The sequence below is a fragment of the Cebidichthys violaceus genome, unplaced genomic scaffold, assembly GCF_023349555.1.
Source record: "Cebidichthys violaceus isolate CVI_PGR_0920_01 unplaced genomic scaffold, fCebVio1.0.p SCAF_5, whole genome shotgun sequence".
Lineage (NCBI taxonomy): Eukaryota > Metazoa > Chordata > Actinopteri > Perciformes > Stichaeidae > Cebidichthys > Cebidichthys violaceus.
The window spans coordinates 16,303,552-16,322,307 of record NW_027176705.1 but is presented as its reverse complement, the minus strand read 5'-3'; the positions used below and the strand labels follow the sequence as shown (position 1 = coordinate 16,322,307).

At 43.2% G+C, this 18,756-nt stretch overlaps 2 protein-coding genes and 1 long non-coding RNA gene across 4 annotated transcripts in view; 2 read left to right on the top strand and 1 right to left on the bottom strand.

The window, feature by feature from the left end:
- Positions 1-3,539, top strand: part of homer2 (homer scaffold protein 2) — a 28,844-nt gene extending 25,305 nt beyond the window's left edge. For both annotated transcript variants that reach the window (XM_068730400.1, XM_068730399.1), the window contains exons 8-9: positions 177-257; positions 1,729-3,539. In XM_068730400.1, the coding sequence (XP_068586501.1) occupies positions 177-257; positions 1,729-1,917 (270 nt within the window). In that variant the 3' untranslated portion in view covers positions 1,918-3,539. The remainder of the gene's footprint in view (positions 1-176; positions 258-1,728) is intronic.
- A 2,534-nt stretch (positions 3,540-6,073) lies between these two features.
- Positions 6,074-18,587, bottom strand: LOC137887419 (WASP homolog-associated protein with actin, membranes and microtubules). Its single transcript, XM_068730394.1, has 11 exons — positions 17,691-18,587; positions 16,509-16,682; positions 15,821-15,971; positions 14,905-15,074; positions 12,133-12,340; positions 10,513-10,700; positions 9,952-10,038; positions 9,734-9,829; positions 8,608-9,016; positions 7,817-7,959; positions 6,074-7,354 (listed from the first exon to the last, which is right to left on the bottom strand). Exons 1-11 carry the CDS (start codon positions 18,393-18,395, stop codon positions 7,199-7,201), a joined length of 2,487 nt encoding a protein of 828 aa, XP_068586495.1. The 5' UTR covers positions 18,396-18,587; the 3' UTR covers positions 6,074-7,198.
- Positions 12,854-17,721, top strand: LOC137887423 (uncharacterized). The gene is made up of 4 exons (XR_011105055.1): positions 12,854-13,025; positions 13,637-13,748; positions 14,433-14,524; positions 17,645-17,721. It is a non-coding gene; the product is annotated as an uncharacterized lncRNA (long non-coding RNA).
- Positions 18,588-18,756: the final 169 nt, after the last annotated feature.

The window sequence follows — 18,756 nt, the reverse complement described above, 5'->3', positions numbered from 1 at the left end:
CAAGAAAGCAAATGAGTCTCCCACAATATTGAACAATTTCTTCAACATTGGAAAAGTTTGGCTTTTTTGGTTAAATAAGCTATTACGTTCTTAAGAAAACAATGTAGAGAGAATCAACCTGATGTTGATGTTTTGTTGGCTTTTGATTAACTGGTTTCTGTATCTATTTTTCCCAGGAGTTGGAGAACCTGAGGAAGCAGGCAGAGATAATCCCTCAGCTCATGGCGGAGTGCGAGAGCATCACCGCAAAACTGCAGGTACGTCAAAGCACCCAGGAATCCCCCAACACGTTGTGATTTACAGCAGAGTACAAAAGCTCGAGCTTACAGCGCGTGCGAGTACACGATGTCTGTCACAGCGAGGTAACACGCAGGCTCTGAGGCGTGAGCAGTGCTCTCAGACGGAGGTAGAGAACGAGAGTTCCTATTCACCATTCTGCCTGAGGGCTGGTGACACAACATTCCCGTCACGTGTCTACCAACGCACGTTGTGGTTAATGCAACTATTCATAAAGGTCCATCCCCAGCACAACACTGAGTTGATTATTGCCTCTTTGAAAAGGGTTCCTCTTCCTTATCTGTGAGATACTACATCTCTGGCATGGCTTATTAGTTTCCCAGCGGTACAGATACAATCCGCAGCGCTGACTACAAAAACAGCTGAAGTAGATTGAGAGCTTTAATGACGGTAACGTCTCTGTAGGTGTGTGGGTTGTTGGGTGTGAGAATCTTCTGTTGCTAAAAACAATAAAGATTCACGCCCATCACGTCCTGTCTTCCTTGTAACAAAGAGCACCTGTTCGGCAAGTCTGATTCCTCATTGAGTAACATCAGACTTTCTGTGAAACCAAAAGTGCCAGGCTTGCTGAATCATTGTACGCCCCATCAGGGCCAAGTCTGATATGAGCTGCATAAACGGTGACACTCATCTCGCCCTATTCTGTCTGACTCAGAGCAGGATTTTATCATCCAAGCTGTCATGCGTGTGTTATGTTTCAAGCCGGGGCAGGGAGGAGAATAAAACCAACAGTGGCATGCCTGAAGTTCTTGTGCTTCACAAAGCTCGACCGCCTGGTTTGTTTCTGCAACAGCCAGCTGGATGAATGACAGTGACAACAGAATCGGCTGAAGCAGGAGTTTATCTAGCCAACCACCCAAACTCAGCAGAAGCATAGACAATGGGATTTCTTGAATACCTCCATTCATCCCAAAGGCCCAAAATGAAAAACGCAGCCACAGTCCATTCAGATGAAAGGTAACGGGTGAAGTAAAAAAAAAAGTGTTTGTTTTTTTCTTTTCTTTTTTTCCTGTGGTTTAGTTCTTTTAAAAAAATAATCCTCTTACTATGTCTGTGGTCATGGCTCCTCTCTATTTAAAGACGACACCCCACGTGGAGATCAGGTTTCAGGAGTCCACTAGAGGAGACAGTCATGCAGGCGCAACACCCATTTAGCACTCCTATTTAAAACCCCTCCCTTCAATAGTATCTTTGGCATTAATGTGTCATTCGTGTCGCCTGCTAGTCTGAAACACTTGCTTTACCTCAATGCAAAGGAGCTAAATGCTGAGTTAAACTGCTTTAATCTCATTTTTTGGTTTGATTTCTCAGCTTAGATACACCCAAAAGATCATACCATCTGACACCTCTCTTAAGACATGAACTTAATTTCCCTGTATCCACCATCATAATGTAACTATTGTTCTGTTTTTCCTTAATGTCCGTCCACAGACTGCTGAGACGAAGAACAAGGAACTGGAGGGGAGAGTAGGGGGTCTTCAGCTGGACATAGAAGACAGTCAACAAAAGCAGGGCAACATGAAGGGCGAGCTGAAGAAGTTCATGGATATGCTGGATGGAAAGATAGACGAGCTGCATGAGTTCAGGCAGGGGCTCTCAAAGCTGGGTGTTGATAACTGAGTAAAGTGGCACTGAGCTGGAAGGGTCAGAGGTCAGGTACGAAGGCTTCACTACAGTGTGTCTTCAGGGCAGAAACTATGTGGCACCTACTCCCCCAAGGTGATGTCCACTCAGACACTATCAGCTTTGGCTTCTGATAAACACTACCATGTGAGAAAGAGATGTTTTCGGAGAGGGAGAGGCTGGCAGGAGGAGGGCCAGCATGCTCCACCAAATGGCTCCATTTTGTGCGCTGGCATTTGAGCTTACTTTTTCATTTCTGTTGGGGGGGGACTTTAAAAAGCTGGTGGTGGGTTCGTAGATTCTGTCCATCCGTCTTTTTTTTTTTTTTTTTTTTTTTGAAGGCTGCAGCACTTATTCACAGGCAGCTTAGAGTAGAAGAGGGGACTTAAAAGGGCTAAAATGAATAACACACAAAGACGATGCTGATCAGCATCACTAGTAATAACTGGTGTTAATCCTTGTGGCCCCCTCAAGAGAATTGGAGATGAAATGTTTCTACAGACTGTCCTCGCTGTTGCCTCTCGTCTATCTCAGGTGTGTCAGAAGACAGTTTGTACTCATTAGATCATATGCACATACAGGACAAACGGCCGTGACACAAAGTGCCTCCAGGTGAGTGCAAACCTACCTGGCAAGGAGAAATGGCCAAAGGATGACCATCACCATAATATTAACTTGATGATTTCTGTCAGGAAATCTGATGAACGTCGAACATCCACTTATACAATGAGATGAGGAGAAAATGCAGGTAGGCGACTGCAGCAGGAAGTCATCAACTCTCTTGTGGGTGTTTTCAGCAAACACTCCTTTTGATTCTGTTTCGCATGAAGAAGAAACGCTCTCTTGTTTTTAGGAGCTTTCCTTCAGATGCATCCAAAAATAATAATGGGTGCCCCCTTTTCCTGTGAGTGTAGTGTTTGTGTTCAGAGGACTTTGTGTGTGCAATAGTATTTTTGTCCATGTGTAGAACAAAGATGTCTCCCAGGCTGTTGATGTGCTTCTTTACACACTAGTTTTTGTTATGGTGGTGGTTATTTCTGGGTGAGGGGACTTGGTGCTGCTCGTTGGGTGAATAATGTGAAAGTGTACTTCACTGATGACATTTAGTTTGGCACCGTCAGATTCTTGGTTTTCTGTTTTACATATTTATTTATTTTGGTGCCTCTCTGCAACTAGTGTTTCTAGAACATACCAAGTAAACCAACCTTCACGTGATGTCTTTAGATGTACGATATTATATCAAATATACCAAACTTGTCAGGATTCAGAGGTTTTATAATTATTGAGGGTATGTTTGCAGGATGGTGTCACAGCTGCTTTTAGGGGACGTTCATCTTAAAACATGGTACATTTGAGATCAAAGGCATATGTTGTCGTGGAATATTTACGGGGTGATACTATGATGTTATAAGTCTATATATTTTTTCAGCACTGTTTTGATCTACGAAGGGACATTTTGCTTCTCACTCTGTTTAACCCCACTGTTAATATGTCCCCTGAACCTGGAACACAAAGTATGATCCTTCCTTTTAAAACCAATGCCTCTTGTGCACTTTTGTGACTCCTGTTCAATATTGTACAATAGAACTGACAATTGTTAAAATTTAGTTTAATTACAACGCTGAGTTTGGTGTCTTCTTTTGAAGTAGTGGGCCACATTTTGGCGAGAAAGGTTTACCTAATCCCCATTTAGTCACAAATCAGTATTGTGGGTTCTGTGTAGGAAACGGAGAGACTGTTGAAGCCTACTAATGTGCTGCAATTAAAGTCTGGAGGCATTTTCTTCCTGGATGAGAAGCTCAGAGGAGGAGGTGGAATGAACCTACGGCGGCAGAGCTGCATCCCATCGAGGCTCGAGTACAGAAGCTCCGCCACCGCACGTCTTCGTCTCTGTTGTTGATTTACATAGCTCTAAATATAGCTGTAATCCTAACACAGACGCACATAACCACAGCAAAAGAAGTGGGATTTATTCAGTCAGTGACACGTCTCTTTTTTTTTTTTTTTTTTTTTTTAAGAGATCAGAACAGATAAAGCAACACACAGACTTGAGCTTGTTTGAGGGATGGAAAATACCTTCAACTCCAACGTCATCGCAGCGCTGAGGAAATGACTGGATCAGGGGACATGTTGCTGTGGCAACTTATTCCCACACCCTCCTGTTTTTTTGTTGTAACAGTTTGAATGATTGACAATGAGATCCAATGCAACCTTGCAACAATTCATCTTATAATTACACAAGACAGTCGGCCATCTTTCTCCGCCAGACTCCTGGATGTTGATCTAAAAAACTGATTTGTTTTGTTTTTTCACCTTAAGAGATCAGCTGTAAGCTGTAAGCACCCATTTAGGGCTGAAATGATTAACAATCAGTTGATGGAAAGTGAACTGTTGTAGGACTGCAGCCAACTATTAATTTGCACTACTAATTAAAACAATTTAAATGCAAAAGTCTAAATGTAAAAAGAAAAGAATGCCCCCCCCCCTCCAGCATAATGTGGATTATTGAAATTGCTTCTTTTGTCCAATCAATATGGCAGAATCCAAATATATTTAATTTGTAAATGATATAAAACAGAAAAGCAGCAGATTTGTATAAATGGAGTCACAGAAAAAAAAGGCATTTTTGCTTTATGACTGAACTGATTAATTATCAACATTTTCTGGTTCCAGCTTCATCATTCTGAGAAGCTTCTCACATTCTCATACTGTGAGCTGAAACACTGTGCGCTACATTCCTTTTTTGTTAATCGATGAATCGACTATGTTGATGATCAAATGAATCATTTAGTTACTTTTAAAACAAAAATGTCCTGTTTCCGTGTTACATGAAAGTAAACTAAATATCTTTAGGTTTAAGACTGTTTATTGAAAAAGAAGAAGCAATGTGAAAACGTGACTATGGGTCATTGTGATCAGCATTTTTTCACCATGCCATGACATTTTATGGACAAAACTGTAAATACCTTCAGGGGATATTTTAATTTGTTTGGACAAAACAAAACATGTTACTGCAGGCTCTGGATGGCAATGTCTGTTGCTCCATCACTTTGGTCCAGACTTCAATATCACCAACTATTGGATGGATTGCCATTCAATTTTATACAAACATTCATGTTCCCCAGAGGACGAATGACTTTGGTGATCCCCTGACATTTCCTCCTGCGCCGACAGCAGGTCAAAGTTTTAAAATCTGTCCTGTCCTTTTTATCTGCAAAACTAACATTCCCATGAGCACCAGATGTACTTTGTGTTTAGTGCTAATTAGCAGGTGTCAGCAGGCTAAGCTAGGATAGTTAACATGGCACATTCTCATTGTGAGCATGCTAGCATGCTGTCTTTAGCATTCAGCTTAAAGCACCACTTGGGCTATGTACATCCTCACAGAGCTGTGGATATTTTCACTTTTTCTGACTTTTTACAGACTAAATTATGAATTAATTAAATGGAAAAATAAGCGAAAGATGAATAACTTAAATAGCCCTTGCTTGTATCACTCAAACTCAAATTGACACAAAGCAGTGATGCAGCAACAGCAGCATCTCTGCTGTTCATGGCTGTGTCTGACTCTCTCAGCGAGGCGCATTGTGTGACCGGTGATGAGTGGGCGAGTTGGTGAAACATCATTAAGAGACTATGCTGCTCTCAGAGAGAGAGAGAGAGAGAGAGAGAGAGAGAACTGCAGGCCACTATCACTGAGACTTCCTGTTGCCATAGTAACAGGCTGCGGAATTTCATGTTGACGCTCTGTGTCGTCTGGTTTCGTCTAAATGCCTGACGTGTGTGTGTCTTCCCCAAGGTGCATGACTCGTATTCCCCCCAGATCACCTGGATGATACCGATATCTCTCTCTCTCTCTCACACTCACACACACACACACACACACTCACACACACACACACACACACACACACACACACACACACACACACACACACACACACACACACACACACACACACACACACACACACAGCTAGCAGCTTCTCTCTAAAGTAAAGCTGAGCTGTCACCGGAGGAGGGATATGTCAGAGAGCGACGGCTGCCGGTATGGATGTTACAATATATATGATTCATCGTCGTCATCATCAGGTGGGCGACGAATCTGCCAGAGCACTCTCACAGGTACAGGTTAATTAGACACCTCTTTAGATGATGTGTGACTTATTTAAAGGGCCGGGTGTTTCATTACAACACAGGTACAGAGAATCTGTGGCGATCAGGGAACACCACGGGATATCCACAAGAAAAGATCTCCGGCAGAGAGAAATCGCCAGCAAACCGTGTTTATGAACCAACATGTCATTATTCATTTATTATTAAAACACAGCAGCTGAAGTGTTTCAGCCGCAGCCATCATCAGCTCGTCTGCAACACACTGGATCAAGTTTCATATCTTTGAGCAATGAATCCTTTCTTCTGCCAACCGTTTAATGCTATTGGCCATGCAGTATTGTATTTTTGTATACATAATACATTATAGCCTTGTCTTTTCAGGTAAGTGCTCTGTGTCACACACAAAAAATGAATCTAGTGTTAACTTGTCACTTAATTTGTCATGGCATCACAGAGGAAGAAACAACAGATGACGTATAAATTGCACTGGAAACACAATCACACATCGACACAAAGAGGAAGAACGGGGACAGGAGGACAGTGCATCAAACCTGTAATACAAACAGTGATGTAGACTTTAAACATGTGGGAGGCAAATAATTAACACGGCTGCACTTGAGGAGAACTCTTCTCTTCGTCTAGTAATAAAATGCAAAAAATTACAAAACCTAGTGTGCTGAAGCCCTTCTTGGGGTAAAGTCAAGTAAAAATAATTTCATTACATTCAAAATAACGGAAGTCAGCCAAGTTTAGGCAATGTGGGGAAAATTAGTATTTGTGACTGTAGTTGTGTAGTGCGGTCGTCTCTCAGGCTTCCCCTGCTGTGTGACAGTCTCACAAAAGGCCTTTAAATGGCCAGTTGGAAGAAATGTAATCATTTACACGCTGTACTACAGCCCTGCTGCTCGGCCTTTCTTCTTCATGAGTGTTGGAGCGCAACGTCTCATTCGCCTAGTGGAGCTGGTTGGTTGGATTTGGATGTATTACAACGTCTCAGGGCTATTTTGAAAACTGCAATGTTTACGCGAGAAGAGGCGTAATCCCATCCGTGTCTTTTCGGTGAACATTTGGCAGCAACGTAAGCTGTAGCTCAGAACCGTGAAGAAAACAGAGCGGGGGTAATGGAAGAGGACAGCTTCATCGGTGTGTGTGTGCGTTTTTCTCAGCTGTCCCAGTCTGCACTGTGCATCTCGTCGTCTCCTCTGTCGTCCTCGTCAGAATCTGCCGCCACCTTCTTCATCCTCATCATCGCGGCTTTGATGCTGCGCTCCAGATCGTTGTTCCCGCCGCTCGGGACTTCTGCACTCGCAGGAACCATCTACAGAGTCAATTCAACACCACTTTCCATTCAGGTTCAACGTTACCTCTTGCTCCTAAAAGAACTTTATTCACGCGGGTATTTTTGACTCATCTTGAAAGCACAGGTGTAACTAATAATAACATTAACGATGGCTCTGTACCATGTAGGCGTGACAGTGAGCCAGCATGCACAATACAAGGACCCTGGAACGGAAGCAGCTAAATGGATTACATCCATTGTAAATTAATACTTAATACCTGTGTCAACTGTCACACTAATGCCATCATTTACATCTGAAACATCAACTTGTCAGTGCTCTCAGATCGACAAACTGCAACGGTGACACGGCTTCTAAATTGGCATTTCAGAACTGAAACTTACTTATTGGCTGACACATGCACAGATACCATAAATCTGCAGTAAACGGATATCGCTGGTCAGGCCAATTGGTCAGTCTAGCTGTAGGCTTCGGCCTCTCACCTTCTTCAGGGTGACTCCGTGTCGGATGGCAGACATCAGACTGCTCCTTGTGTCCCCAGCAGGGGGCGCTGTCCTGGGAGTGGGGGCCTTTCGAAGCTGAATCTGTCCACGTTGCAATGAGGCCAACACTTCGTCCATTGTTCCTACAGTAATAACACAATGAAGGAAGATGGACACGTTTACAACAATGGAAGGAGCTGCACTAGAGAGAAAGGATGCATCGTCTGTAATTTTGCAGTTTCACTGCTGATGGAACACTTTCACCACACAAGGCAGACTGCACTGAGTTTCCACCTCATTTTTAAACAACAGCTTCCCCTTGAATGACCTCCATTTCACAAAAGCTCAGAAAATATCAAAGTCAGGGATTGGATGTTGCAGTCTCCCTGGAGCTGAGAGTGAGCATCAGCAGGGCCACAACTGAGGTAAAATGCCTCCTCCGGCCTCATGGGGAAGATGGGAATTCAGGACAGAACACCATGTACAGTCTCACACACACACACACACACACACACACACACACACACACACACACACACACACACACACACACACACACACACACACACACACACACACACACACACACACACACACACACACACATCACACACAAAAACACACACACACTCCATGCACACTTTCCTCTGGAACAAACAAACAACCTTCCCTGCAGTCTGACAGATTTGCACATTCTTTCTAAACCCACCAGGAGGATTTGTTAAAAATAAAACATTCTTGTGCATATTTATTATAGGCACATATAAAAGCGTGTAGTGCATGTATTTCACCTATATTTTGTTTGAGCATGTTCTTGGCTGGAAAAGGAGGGTCCTCTTTTTCACTGAGAGGCATCGGTGTGTCTTTGGAGGAAGGCGACGCTTTAACAGGTGGGGCAGGCATGGCAGGGGGCAGTGGTGGGGGAAGTGGAGGGGGTGGTGGGGGAGGGGGAGGAGGAGGAGGAGGAGGTGCGGTAGGGCAGGTTGTTGTTGGGGGTGGCGGTGCAGAGTAGATTTGGACAGGGATGTCTTTAGGCTGCTGTTTCTTGGCTGTTTTATTGCGTCTGGGTGCAGGACGGGCGGAGGGGGGTCCTTCGGGGGGGCCGAGGCTGATGAAGGACAGCAGCTGGGAGGGACACGGCACTTCTGAAGGAGACATCCTGGACTGAGGGGTCTTCAGGATGAACTGGCCCGGTCGCCTCTTGAAAAACACGGTAGAAGAGGCAGAAAATGGTTTTAGATGACGGACATCATCTTGTCCAACGTTCTGAGATAGAGACGACAAAGACACGTGACAACTCTCACACACACACACACACTAATGTTCTTTGTCTCACAGCGTATTGAGTTTAACCAGAAGTGACAGGGGGACTGTACACAAAATACACACACACACACACACACACACACACACACAAAGATCAAATAAAATCCTCCCAATCTGCTTGAGTTGGAAAATCTAAAATTGAAATTTTGCTAGAAATATTGAGCGTTTGATATCAGTGCATTGACCAAACAAATCTCTGCCCCAAATAGCTTGTACACCAAACCCCAACAGCCCTGTTCCTAAACAAAGATCCAAAATGTACTCCCTTATCTCTTACTTTCCTCCATGCGCCATTTAAAGCTCTGGTGTAAGACAGCTCGCTACTAACAACCGCAGCACTTAGTCTTCATTTTGGTCATTTTGGCCTTCTTAGGACAGTTTGACGGTGAAGAGAGGGGCAGGAAACGGGAGAGAAAGAGGGATGTGACAAGCAACAAATGTCCTCATTGAAAATGTGACATTACGGTAATGTGCCGTGTGCTGTAACCTCTCGCCTACCAAGTCAAGTAGTTAATGAGCGGATTTTAAGTATTGAATTAAGCGCGCATAAAGCGGGAGCCTCTGGGGCTTCATTAACAGAGAGAGCCTGACCTCTCTGAAGGACCGTAATCTGCTCAGAGTCTTCTCTCGCTCCTGGTCCACCCACTGTTTCCTCTTCTGATCCTCCTCCTTCCTCTTCTCTCGTTTCTGCAGAGGGAGACAGCGAAGGGTATTAAAGAGTCAAAGAATCTGACCCGGTTTCATTTGCGGCTTCTGCCGGGTGTCGAGGGGGCATCTCTGTGGGTGGTCTCGTTGCCGTGGCGACCTACCAGGTGAACCTGATGGTGCTGGTTGAAGAGTATGGAGCTCTGCTTGGAGGGAAGCTGCTTCTGCTCATTGGCCTCCATGCACTGATCCTAAAGACGGACACGAATATCACTACTTGTACACTCAAAAGTACGTAAAAACACCATAGTACTTGGGCAAGTATGTCCTATAAAGTTCAGAAACTTGCAGTGAAACTGATAACAATGAAAAAGAACGCCTTGGTTACTTTGAGGAGCGTTTTTTTTTTTTTTTTTTAATGTACCTCATTTTTATAGCCTCTAACCAGGGGATTGTTTCCACTTTGATCTGAGCAATAAAATGTTTTCATGTAATCAGACAAATGAAGATGCAGCCAGCAGGAGGAGAAAATGCCAACTGCACCAACTGCGCTTCAATTAGTCTGTCAGCTAAAAATAAAACGGTAGAGTAGAAAAAAAAAAAATTTGAACTCAGCAATTTGAGGCAAGAAGGGAATAGAGTGAGGAAAATGCCAAAATCGTATAACCGTGGAACTAAAAATCATTTGCGGTGGGGCAGAGAACGGCGGCGGTAGTCGCCCACACCTTTTTGTTGCGGAGATAAGCTCGTCGGGCACAGATGTTGCCTCTCTTGGTCTCCAGGGTCTGCAGGCGCCTTTTGAGCTGACTGACAGCCGGAGGGTCGGTTTGCTGAACACCTGTGTGTGTGACCAAGCTCTGCAGCTCCTCGGGATCCTCACACACATCGTAGTACACCACCTCCTCCTTCAGCTCTACAACACAAATGCAGCCCAATCACTCAAAACTCCCCCGTCACCTGTTCAAAAAGCTGCTCTGTCAATTCAAACAGGTGTAAGTCTTACATCATCACTCTCCGCTCTGTATTCAACAGAGAGGACATGATGCTGCAGGTATTATTTTGGTAATAAACTTGTCTCAGCTATGCAAACGTGTGCTACAAATGTAAACTACTATAATTTATATATTCCAACAAGGGCATTGGGAAAATCCTTGCCTACTGAGGGGTATTTTATTTACAGCATAAACTTTGAACTCTTTTGAAAGGCTTCATAAACTCAGCAGCCTCCTTTGATTTGAAACATCTCATATTTTTCTCTGTCCTCCCGCTTTCTTTACCGAGCAGCAACTGGTAGAGGACTCCTTCCTGTTTTTCGGTTGGGAAGATAAACCTGGAACCAGCCAAAGCAACAGACGCAGACAGGCAGACGCACAGCACGTACATACACACCACTGGGAAGCAAACATCACTGGTCCCAGGGGGAGCAATTAGGGAAATATCTACATGCACAAAATATTTCCCCAAAGTAAACCCTGTGCACAAGACACCGAGTGACCAGAAAAACAGAAACGCCTGTATATCATAACGTAATGCAACACATCGGTTGTGTGATGAACATGTGAAACATTGTGTAACATGTGATTTTGAACTCTTAACTGACACTGTGTCAGTGTAGCGTTATATCGGATGGTGATATAAGAGACTCATTACAATGTAACGCAGTCCAATAAAACACTACCACAAACACACAAAAATGTGACATTTGACTGAGTCCACACAAAAAAGGCACGCAACCATTTTTTAAAAGGGCCAGTTCACCAAAATAAAACGGAAAAAGGAGAGAACATTCCCCCTCCTTTTACAGGTTTTCAGACTGTGAGATGCTCCTTATAACACCAAAACCTGCCTGAGAATAATCCCGTTTGTCTCCAGTATTAAAGGACTCCACTGTACATCCATGGGTACAGAGAAAACTGGAACTGTTGTTGCTAAGGTGACCTGACCCTTTAGGTAAGCTAATATTGATTGCAGGGCGTTTCTACTGCAAAAGTCACGTGTTTATATGTTTGCAGTCATTCCCTTTATTACTGCATTCATTTAAACGCAGTGTTCAGGCAAAGATGGCATTTTGTATTCGGATTCCAATAACAGTTTCCCAGTGTGAGGCGGCCTTGAGCCGTTTCTCTCTGGTTTGCGACAGTATTTACTTATAGCTTCTGGTATTATGCTGTCTTCAAAGGGAAGTGTTATTAAATACAGAGTGATTCATACATCTTCAAATCAATGTTGCTCAAGTGTTTTAAAGTAAACTGTAAGGACACCAATGTCTTTCACAGTGATTTGATTTTTTTTCTCTCGAATGGAAGCAGCAAACAGATCTGCGCTTCTTGTCATGCGTCATCTACCTTTAATCTGCCGCCGCACCGTTTCTATCTGAGCCACCAGCAGCTGCTCCTCGTTCTTCAGGATCTCAAACTTGGTGTCGTACAGCTCTAGTTGGGTCTCATAGAATTTCAGTTCCAGCTGGTCCACTGTGTCCTGCTGCTGGTCGTCCTCAGACGCAGACCTGGAATCAGTTCTGTGGCTCTTGACTCTGCCAGACAGGCTGCCCAACTGCACCACAACAGAAACATTAAAAAGGATCATACTTCCGTCTTTGCATCTTGCAGCCTAATAAGGACATACCTGTGCATAATTATGGCTGACCTTCTTCTAGAAGGTCAACCAATAGCCAATACCATACGTTAGCTGCTGGTTTCCATTCTTTTTTCTTTTCAAACTCATACTCATAGACTTCGCCTTTTTACAATCCCGATAACGATAGAAGTCAAGTTTTAAACTTATTTTAAGGAAACGAAGGTTAACTATCCTGAAAACAATTTTAACTAGCAAAATATTCACTGAAACGTAGAATTTTAAGACTTCCTATTTCTAAAGGATTTAAGAATGCAACATCCTCAGACATGTCATTCATTCTTTTATCAGTAAACTTCTTGTTAAAGTCACGTCTAAAAAGCCCCGAGCGCAGGCGCTCTCGAACATCATTTTCAGGCGCGCTCACCTCGCGCCGGCATCACTAAGGCAAGCGTAACGGAACTACCGGTGCCCACGCGGCTGCTTACCTCTCGGCTGCAGCATTGCGGCTCTCTTTTACTGTTTCGAGTGTTTGGCTAACAGCTAACGGAACACACTCTGCTGCACCGGCTCACTCTTATTGTTTTGAAGCGAGTGTTTATCTAACAGCTAACGGAGCTACAAGTATACACGTTGCTGTAACGTCACCACCTCAGGCAGCCTGGTGAGTTGAAGACGTGTCTTCTACCATACAGTCTTAGACGGCCTTCATTCATCGCCCCTTGTTTTTGAATTTGAATTAAGTGTGTTGTGCAAAGCCTTACGGCCCATTGGTGTCTGGCCATGTATGGCTTGTATTCACTCAGTCATTTTGACATGACATAGCAGGGTAAACATCAAATTAATTATGACGCTATTCTATTTACCATAATTACAATGTTATTACATTTGTGTTTACCCTGCATTGATAGTGGTCGATCTGCACTCTACTAATTGCTCCTTTCTAGTTTCAGTATGCAATTAACTTGCAGGACCTTGATACACTAACCTCTGAGATGGTGAGGCAGTTGCAGGCAGTTTAAAAAAAAAGACTGTTCTTGTTGTGTTCAAAACCACCTTGAAATATCTACGCTTAAAGTCAGCTGTCAAACGGAAAGATGTCAAGTGGAACAGCATCCTCCACGTAATCCCTTTCATGACGTCTGCGATTCTTATTTCTTGCCTTCCGAGTTTGATTTCTTGACACCTGCGATTGTTTGTGAGACTGCTTGGAAATGTCCTTAAACGTGATAACAAAGACTTTTCAAAAATAATCTCTTTGCTTTCAATTACCAGGCGAAGAACAAAAGAATCTGTGCTGGATAACCTATCTCAAGACAGTTTTGATCTCTGCACGTTTGTTTTCACGCTCTGATGAAATGTGCTGAAACCAACAGCTACCCGCCAGGTAGGAAAGTAATGTTAAGAATGCATCTATATATATATATATATATATATATAGATATATATATATATATATATATATATCTATATAGATATATATATCTATATATATATATATATATATATATATATATCTATATCTATATATATATATATATCTATATATATATATATATCTATATATATATATATATATATACACACACACACACACACATACATACATACATACATACACACACACACACACACACACACACACACACACACACACACACACACACACACACACACAGTCAGGTAAAGAGTGAATTGATTTTAGATATTACTCAGCTCATCCCAAGCATGTATGTATGTGTGTGTATATATATATATATATATATATATATAAATATATATACACACACACACACACAATATGTAAAGGTGTCTGCAAGCACACTGGTGCACTCAAAAGAGCCACAGAGTCATGTTGCCACCAGCGACATAACTCTCTAAGAGATTTTGCGTAGGTGTAGCTTACTGATCTCATTCTCAGTGCTCAGCTCACACACAGTTGTCTCTGTGAGGGCTCATTCTGATTTCACAGTGGTAGATACCGCCTGCTGATTTCTAAAGAGTTTAATCAGGTGAGTAATGCAGCCACATGAAGGTGAAGGTGCTGAAGGTGTTCTCTGTGTTTTTCCAGAACTCTCAAATGTGCAGCACGACACCCTACAGAAGAAAGCGCTTTGCTGCGGTTTACCCAAAATACACCCTCCCCACCCCCTGTACTCGGAGGTATGCATCTACATTAGCTGGCACGTTCAGAGTATGTATACTGACAGACGCACTCACTATTCATGCATGCAGGTTTTGGGGGTGCATCGAGGGGATTCTCTGTTTTTACAGAGGCTTTATAAATAGATCAAAGGACTAAAGCAGCCAGATATTTACATCAGACAGGAATGCCAAGTGAAAGATTCACTGTGTCACATCTCTACACACTCACAAACCACTACAAACGCAGCGTTGGCCTTGACACTAGAGATAAAGAGCTTCTAAACTGAAGCCTTAAAACCAGAGAGTCCGCTACACCATCATAGAATCTGCTCACTAAGTACAGAACCACCAGAAAGGCTGTGGTTTGTGTTAATAAAAACAAAAAGTAAGACACGCACCCTTTGTCTGATTCCGCCCTTCTTGCGGTTCAGGCACATCTCTGCAGCTCTCATATGCTGCAGCGTTTCTTTGGCCAAAAGGAAGCGCAGTTTCTCCAGTCTGGGAGCTGCGGACGCCCAGGCAGCAGCTCCAAAGCGACACTTATCCTCCTCCATCTGCTTTAACATACCTGAACAGGCACATAAGGGCATCACACAAAGCACATAGTATATGTATGTATAAATACACATTTATTAACAACGGGACAAAATACCCACGGATACTTTTACAAAGTTGGACTTAATCAATGGTCAGAGAATGTCAGGGGTCATAAAACGCTGTTTTCTGAGTTTTATAATTTACGTTCCCAAACCGATGGAATTCCCTCGTCTCTATTCCCCAACATCTCTTTTTAGGCGGAGATGTGTTACTTTAAGTAAATGCTGGGTTTACAGGCACTTAAGACATAGCAACAATTGCCAGCCATATAGATTGTGGAACGAGTGTATCCATTTAAAAGGTTTATTTACTGTAAACATCTCCCCTCAGATCAAGGTGGAAATCCACAGAACGCCCACTTAAAAAAATGGCTGCCAAACAAAGTGAAATTATTATCCAATTTAAATCAAGTGCCACCGATCATGTTTTACTCTCTTCGTTTTTCCTCCTTCCAACATGACGTTTATCCCACAGCACAATAATCTGGTATATTATTATATAAGTGCTCATTTCTTTTAGATTAATATGTATTTTGTGGACTTTTAATGATTTGAATATATATAAAATATATCATAAATATGTTGTTTGTCTGCAGTTGTAATGCAAGTTGTGACTCTACTGCACTTCATTTCCTGAATGCTGAGGAATGACAGCAATACAAATTCTTAATTAATTCATCCACACACAAACAAGAGAAATAAACACGGCAACGTGTACCAGCCAGAGCCTTTGAAGTCTGTGCAAAGTAGGTGACAGTGATGTCCTGAATTGAGGCGACGGCGTCTTCTGCTTTCATTCTCCACTCCTCCGCCTCCTTCTCCAGAGCTGCAATTCTCTTAGGACCCAAGTCCTCAAACTCCAGAGACTTCTGCAGAGACCCACAGCAAGAAAAACAGGGGACAACTTTAGGCTCTGGGATGGAATGCAGACACTTAACCCACAGATATTATACATTCAGCTTTTAGTCAAAGTATGTTAAGTGAGAAAATCTAAATTTGACCTGACATTTTGCTTGAATGAGACATAACAATATCGAATTGTGTCAATCACTTCACCATCATGTGCGTACAGGTATGAGAGGAAACAGGCCAATCCTTCCATTAGTGCTGTATGAGGCTCTGCAGTTACACATTAAACAGCTAAGACTGAAATGGAACCAAATATTGTGTTTTCACTAAGAAAGCAGGATATTAGAGGTTGCACAGTGATACTGTAGCATATAATAATATATAATAAACTAGGGGTTGGGCGTTTCTGTGGATCTTTTTAAATTTGGGTTAAACATTTAAATTCCTGATGAGAATGGATTCAATATTAAGATACCAAGACACGCAGCATAATATGTATATCATCATTCACCATATCCTGAAAAGGCCACAGCTGCTAAATGCACATCTGTAATTACCAGGATCTCCATCTTATAGAGGCAGGCCAGCTCTCTCATGTCCCTGAAAGGCTGCAGCAGATACTGGAAGAAGGTGGTGGCCACGGTGACCAGGTCCTGGTAGGCCTCGTCCTCCTCCTCGTAGATGCTGAGCAGCGCGACCATTCGGTCTGCTCTGCCGTGACTCTGCAGGAGCTGCAAACATGGAAGACATACACACCATTACATGGCTTTATTCGGAGCCCACAGCCGAGTCTTGGGGATAATATTAGTCTTTTCAGAATAAAACGTTTAGAACCGGGTGGGCTCAGGGTTGACCAGGTCAGTGGTTCATCACCACTGGATTCCTGGAGTCATTTCTCTGACACTCACCACTGAAGTCTGAAAGTGATGACACCTTTAGACCACAAGCTTGTAGTGATGTACAGATGCTGTTTTCACTGTGCTTTAAACGTGGAGTGGGTGGCTGTCATCATACTGTAAGGCATCTCTCACCATGATATTTACTTGTGTAACAAGCAAATGGGGGTTGTCAAGTTACATTTCTTTGTACAGATCTGTGTCAAAGGTCAAAAATGACTGGAAAAACAAACAGCGCTGCCGCTGTTGCAACATCCACAGTTTTAGTTGAACACAGCAAGCGAGCAAAAGGTTTGCTGTGTCATAGTTGACTTGTAACACCACTGTGTGGTGCTATTCCTGCTACAGAGGTTTCCCAAGCTGAACTAAATCCTCCATCCTTACTATTTCATTCCAGTAAAACGTTGAAAGTACTCATCTGGCTTGTGCAGGTGGGGGCACATAAATCTATTGATATTCTATCATCAAAACATGATCTTTGGTTCTGTGAAATCTTCAGTGCTAGAGTACAGTATGTGTCAATAATACACACATACTGCAGTCTGATACAGCATCTACCTTCTCAAAGGGCATAGTGTTGCATTTGTTGTCCATCCTCATGGACACAAATGAAGTCAACAAAATGTGAATATTGTATTGTGTCACACTAAGAAGCGTCTCTAATATTTAGTCTGTCCTCACTGATATATTGACAACATATTAGAAACACCTCCACGGATCATCGCCACAAAGTATTTATTGCAGGGTTGTTGATTTAGACTGCAAGGTGTCCCCAATAAACTGGATTGTGTATACAGGGTGCATGGCCCCATGTGAACCGGATGTGACCACCTGTGACCTCACCTGTCGCACGAGGCCCTTCGCCCTCGACATCTCCTCCTGCATGGTCTTCCTCTTGAACTCCTGTAGGTTCTCAAAGTACTCCTCGACATCCCGCTCATCCTGCGCGAACAACGTATCGAGCACAATCTTCCGTCCGCAGATGTCGATGGCTGTGCTGAAGTATTTCTCGAGTTTCCGACACGGCGAGTCAAAGTCCCTCTCCTCATCGTCTTCCGGACCAGACCTCCGGTTCAGAAAGAGCAAGTCCCAAATGTTGCCGTCTTCAAACTCTGACAGATCCGGGAAGCACGTTACCAAGATGTCCGCCACGCATTTAAACTGCTGGTGGATGTGTTTCAAGTCGCACACGGAAAAGAGTCCAGCCCAGCTCATCTGAGGGTCTCCAGGAGCCACTTCGGCTTTGCGTTTCTGCCGCTGTAGCGTCCTGTTGTGGCAGGTGACAGCGAACTTACACTCGATGACATTCCACTGCACGATGAAGCCCAGCTTAAACGGCTCGGCTTCTTCAAATATGTTAGTTTTAACGGCCACCCAGCCCTCCAAACTGTCTATCCGCTCGATTTCTACGTTGTTCATCTTGAAAACAAGTCTTTCACTTTGGCCTCCGAGAAGCTGCTGGCTCTGTTTACAACGTCCGCCATTTGCGTGACGTAAGCCGCCTTCAAAGACCTCGGACATATCCAGACTTGTGGAGAAACTGATCATGAACGGGTTTACAAATGGATGAATCTAGTGTTGTTGTCACGTTTATTGATAAATGTCGCACATTATTTAAGAAACATAAGTACAGCACCACTCCTAGTGTTGATTACACTACATGTATTTCTTTATCTTGCTTTTCGTATTCAGCAGGTCAGTGTTCCTTAATTTCTAACGTCAAAGCAACGGTTATGGAAAAAGTGCTAGCTTTAAATTTTGAATACCGATGTACTGAAAGAGCGCGCGGGGGCTTCATCCAGATATTTCTGATGCACAAACGCGTTTAAATGACCTAGTTGTGAGTTTACGAGGAGCCCTGAAGGCACCATAATTTCCCCTGTATTGTGTTCAACTTCGACCTTTAAAT

Coding starts and splice junctions, on each gene's coding strand:
- LOC137887419 (XM_068730394.1), bottom strand. CDS start 18,395: ATGATCAGTTTCTCCACAAGTCTGGATATGTCCGAGGTCTTTGAAGGC. Junction 9,017..9,733: donor GATTACGGTCCTTCAGAGAG/GTCAGGCTCTCT, acceptor GTGTTTTTCAAG/AGGCGACCGGGCCAGTTCAT. Junction 7,960..8,607: donor CATGCTCAAACAAAATATAG/GTGAAATACATG, acceptor TTATTACTGTAG/GAACAATGGACGAAGTGTTG.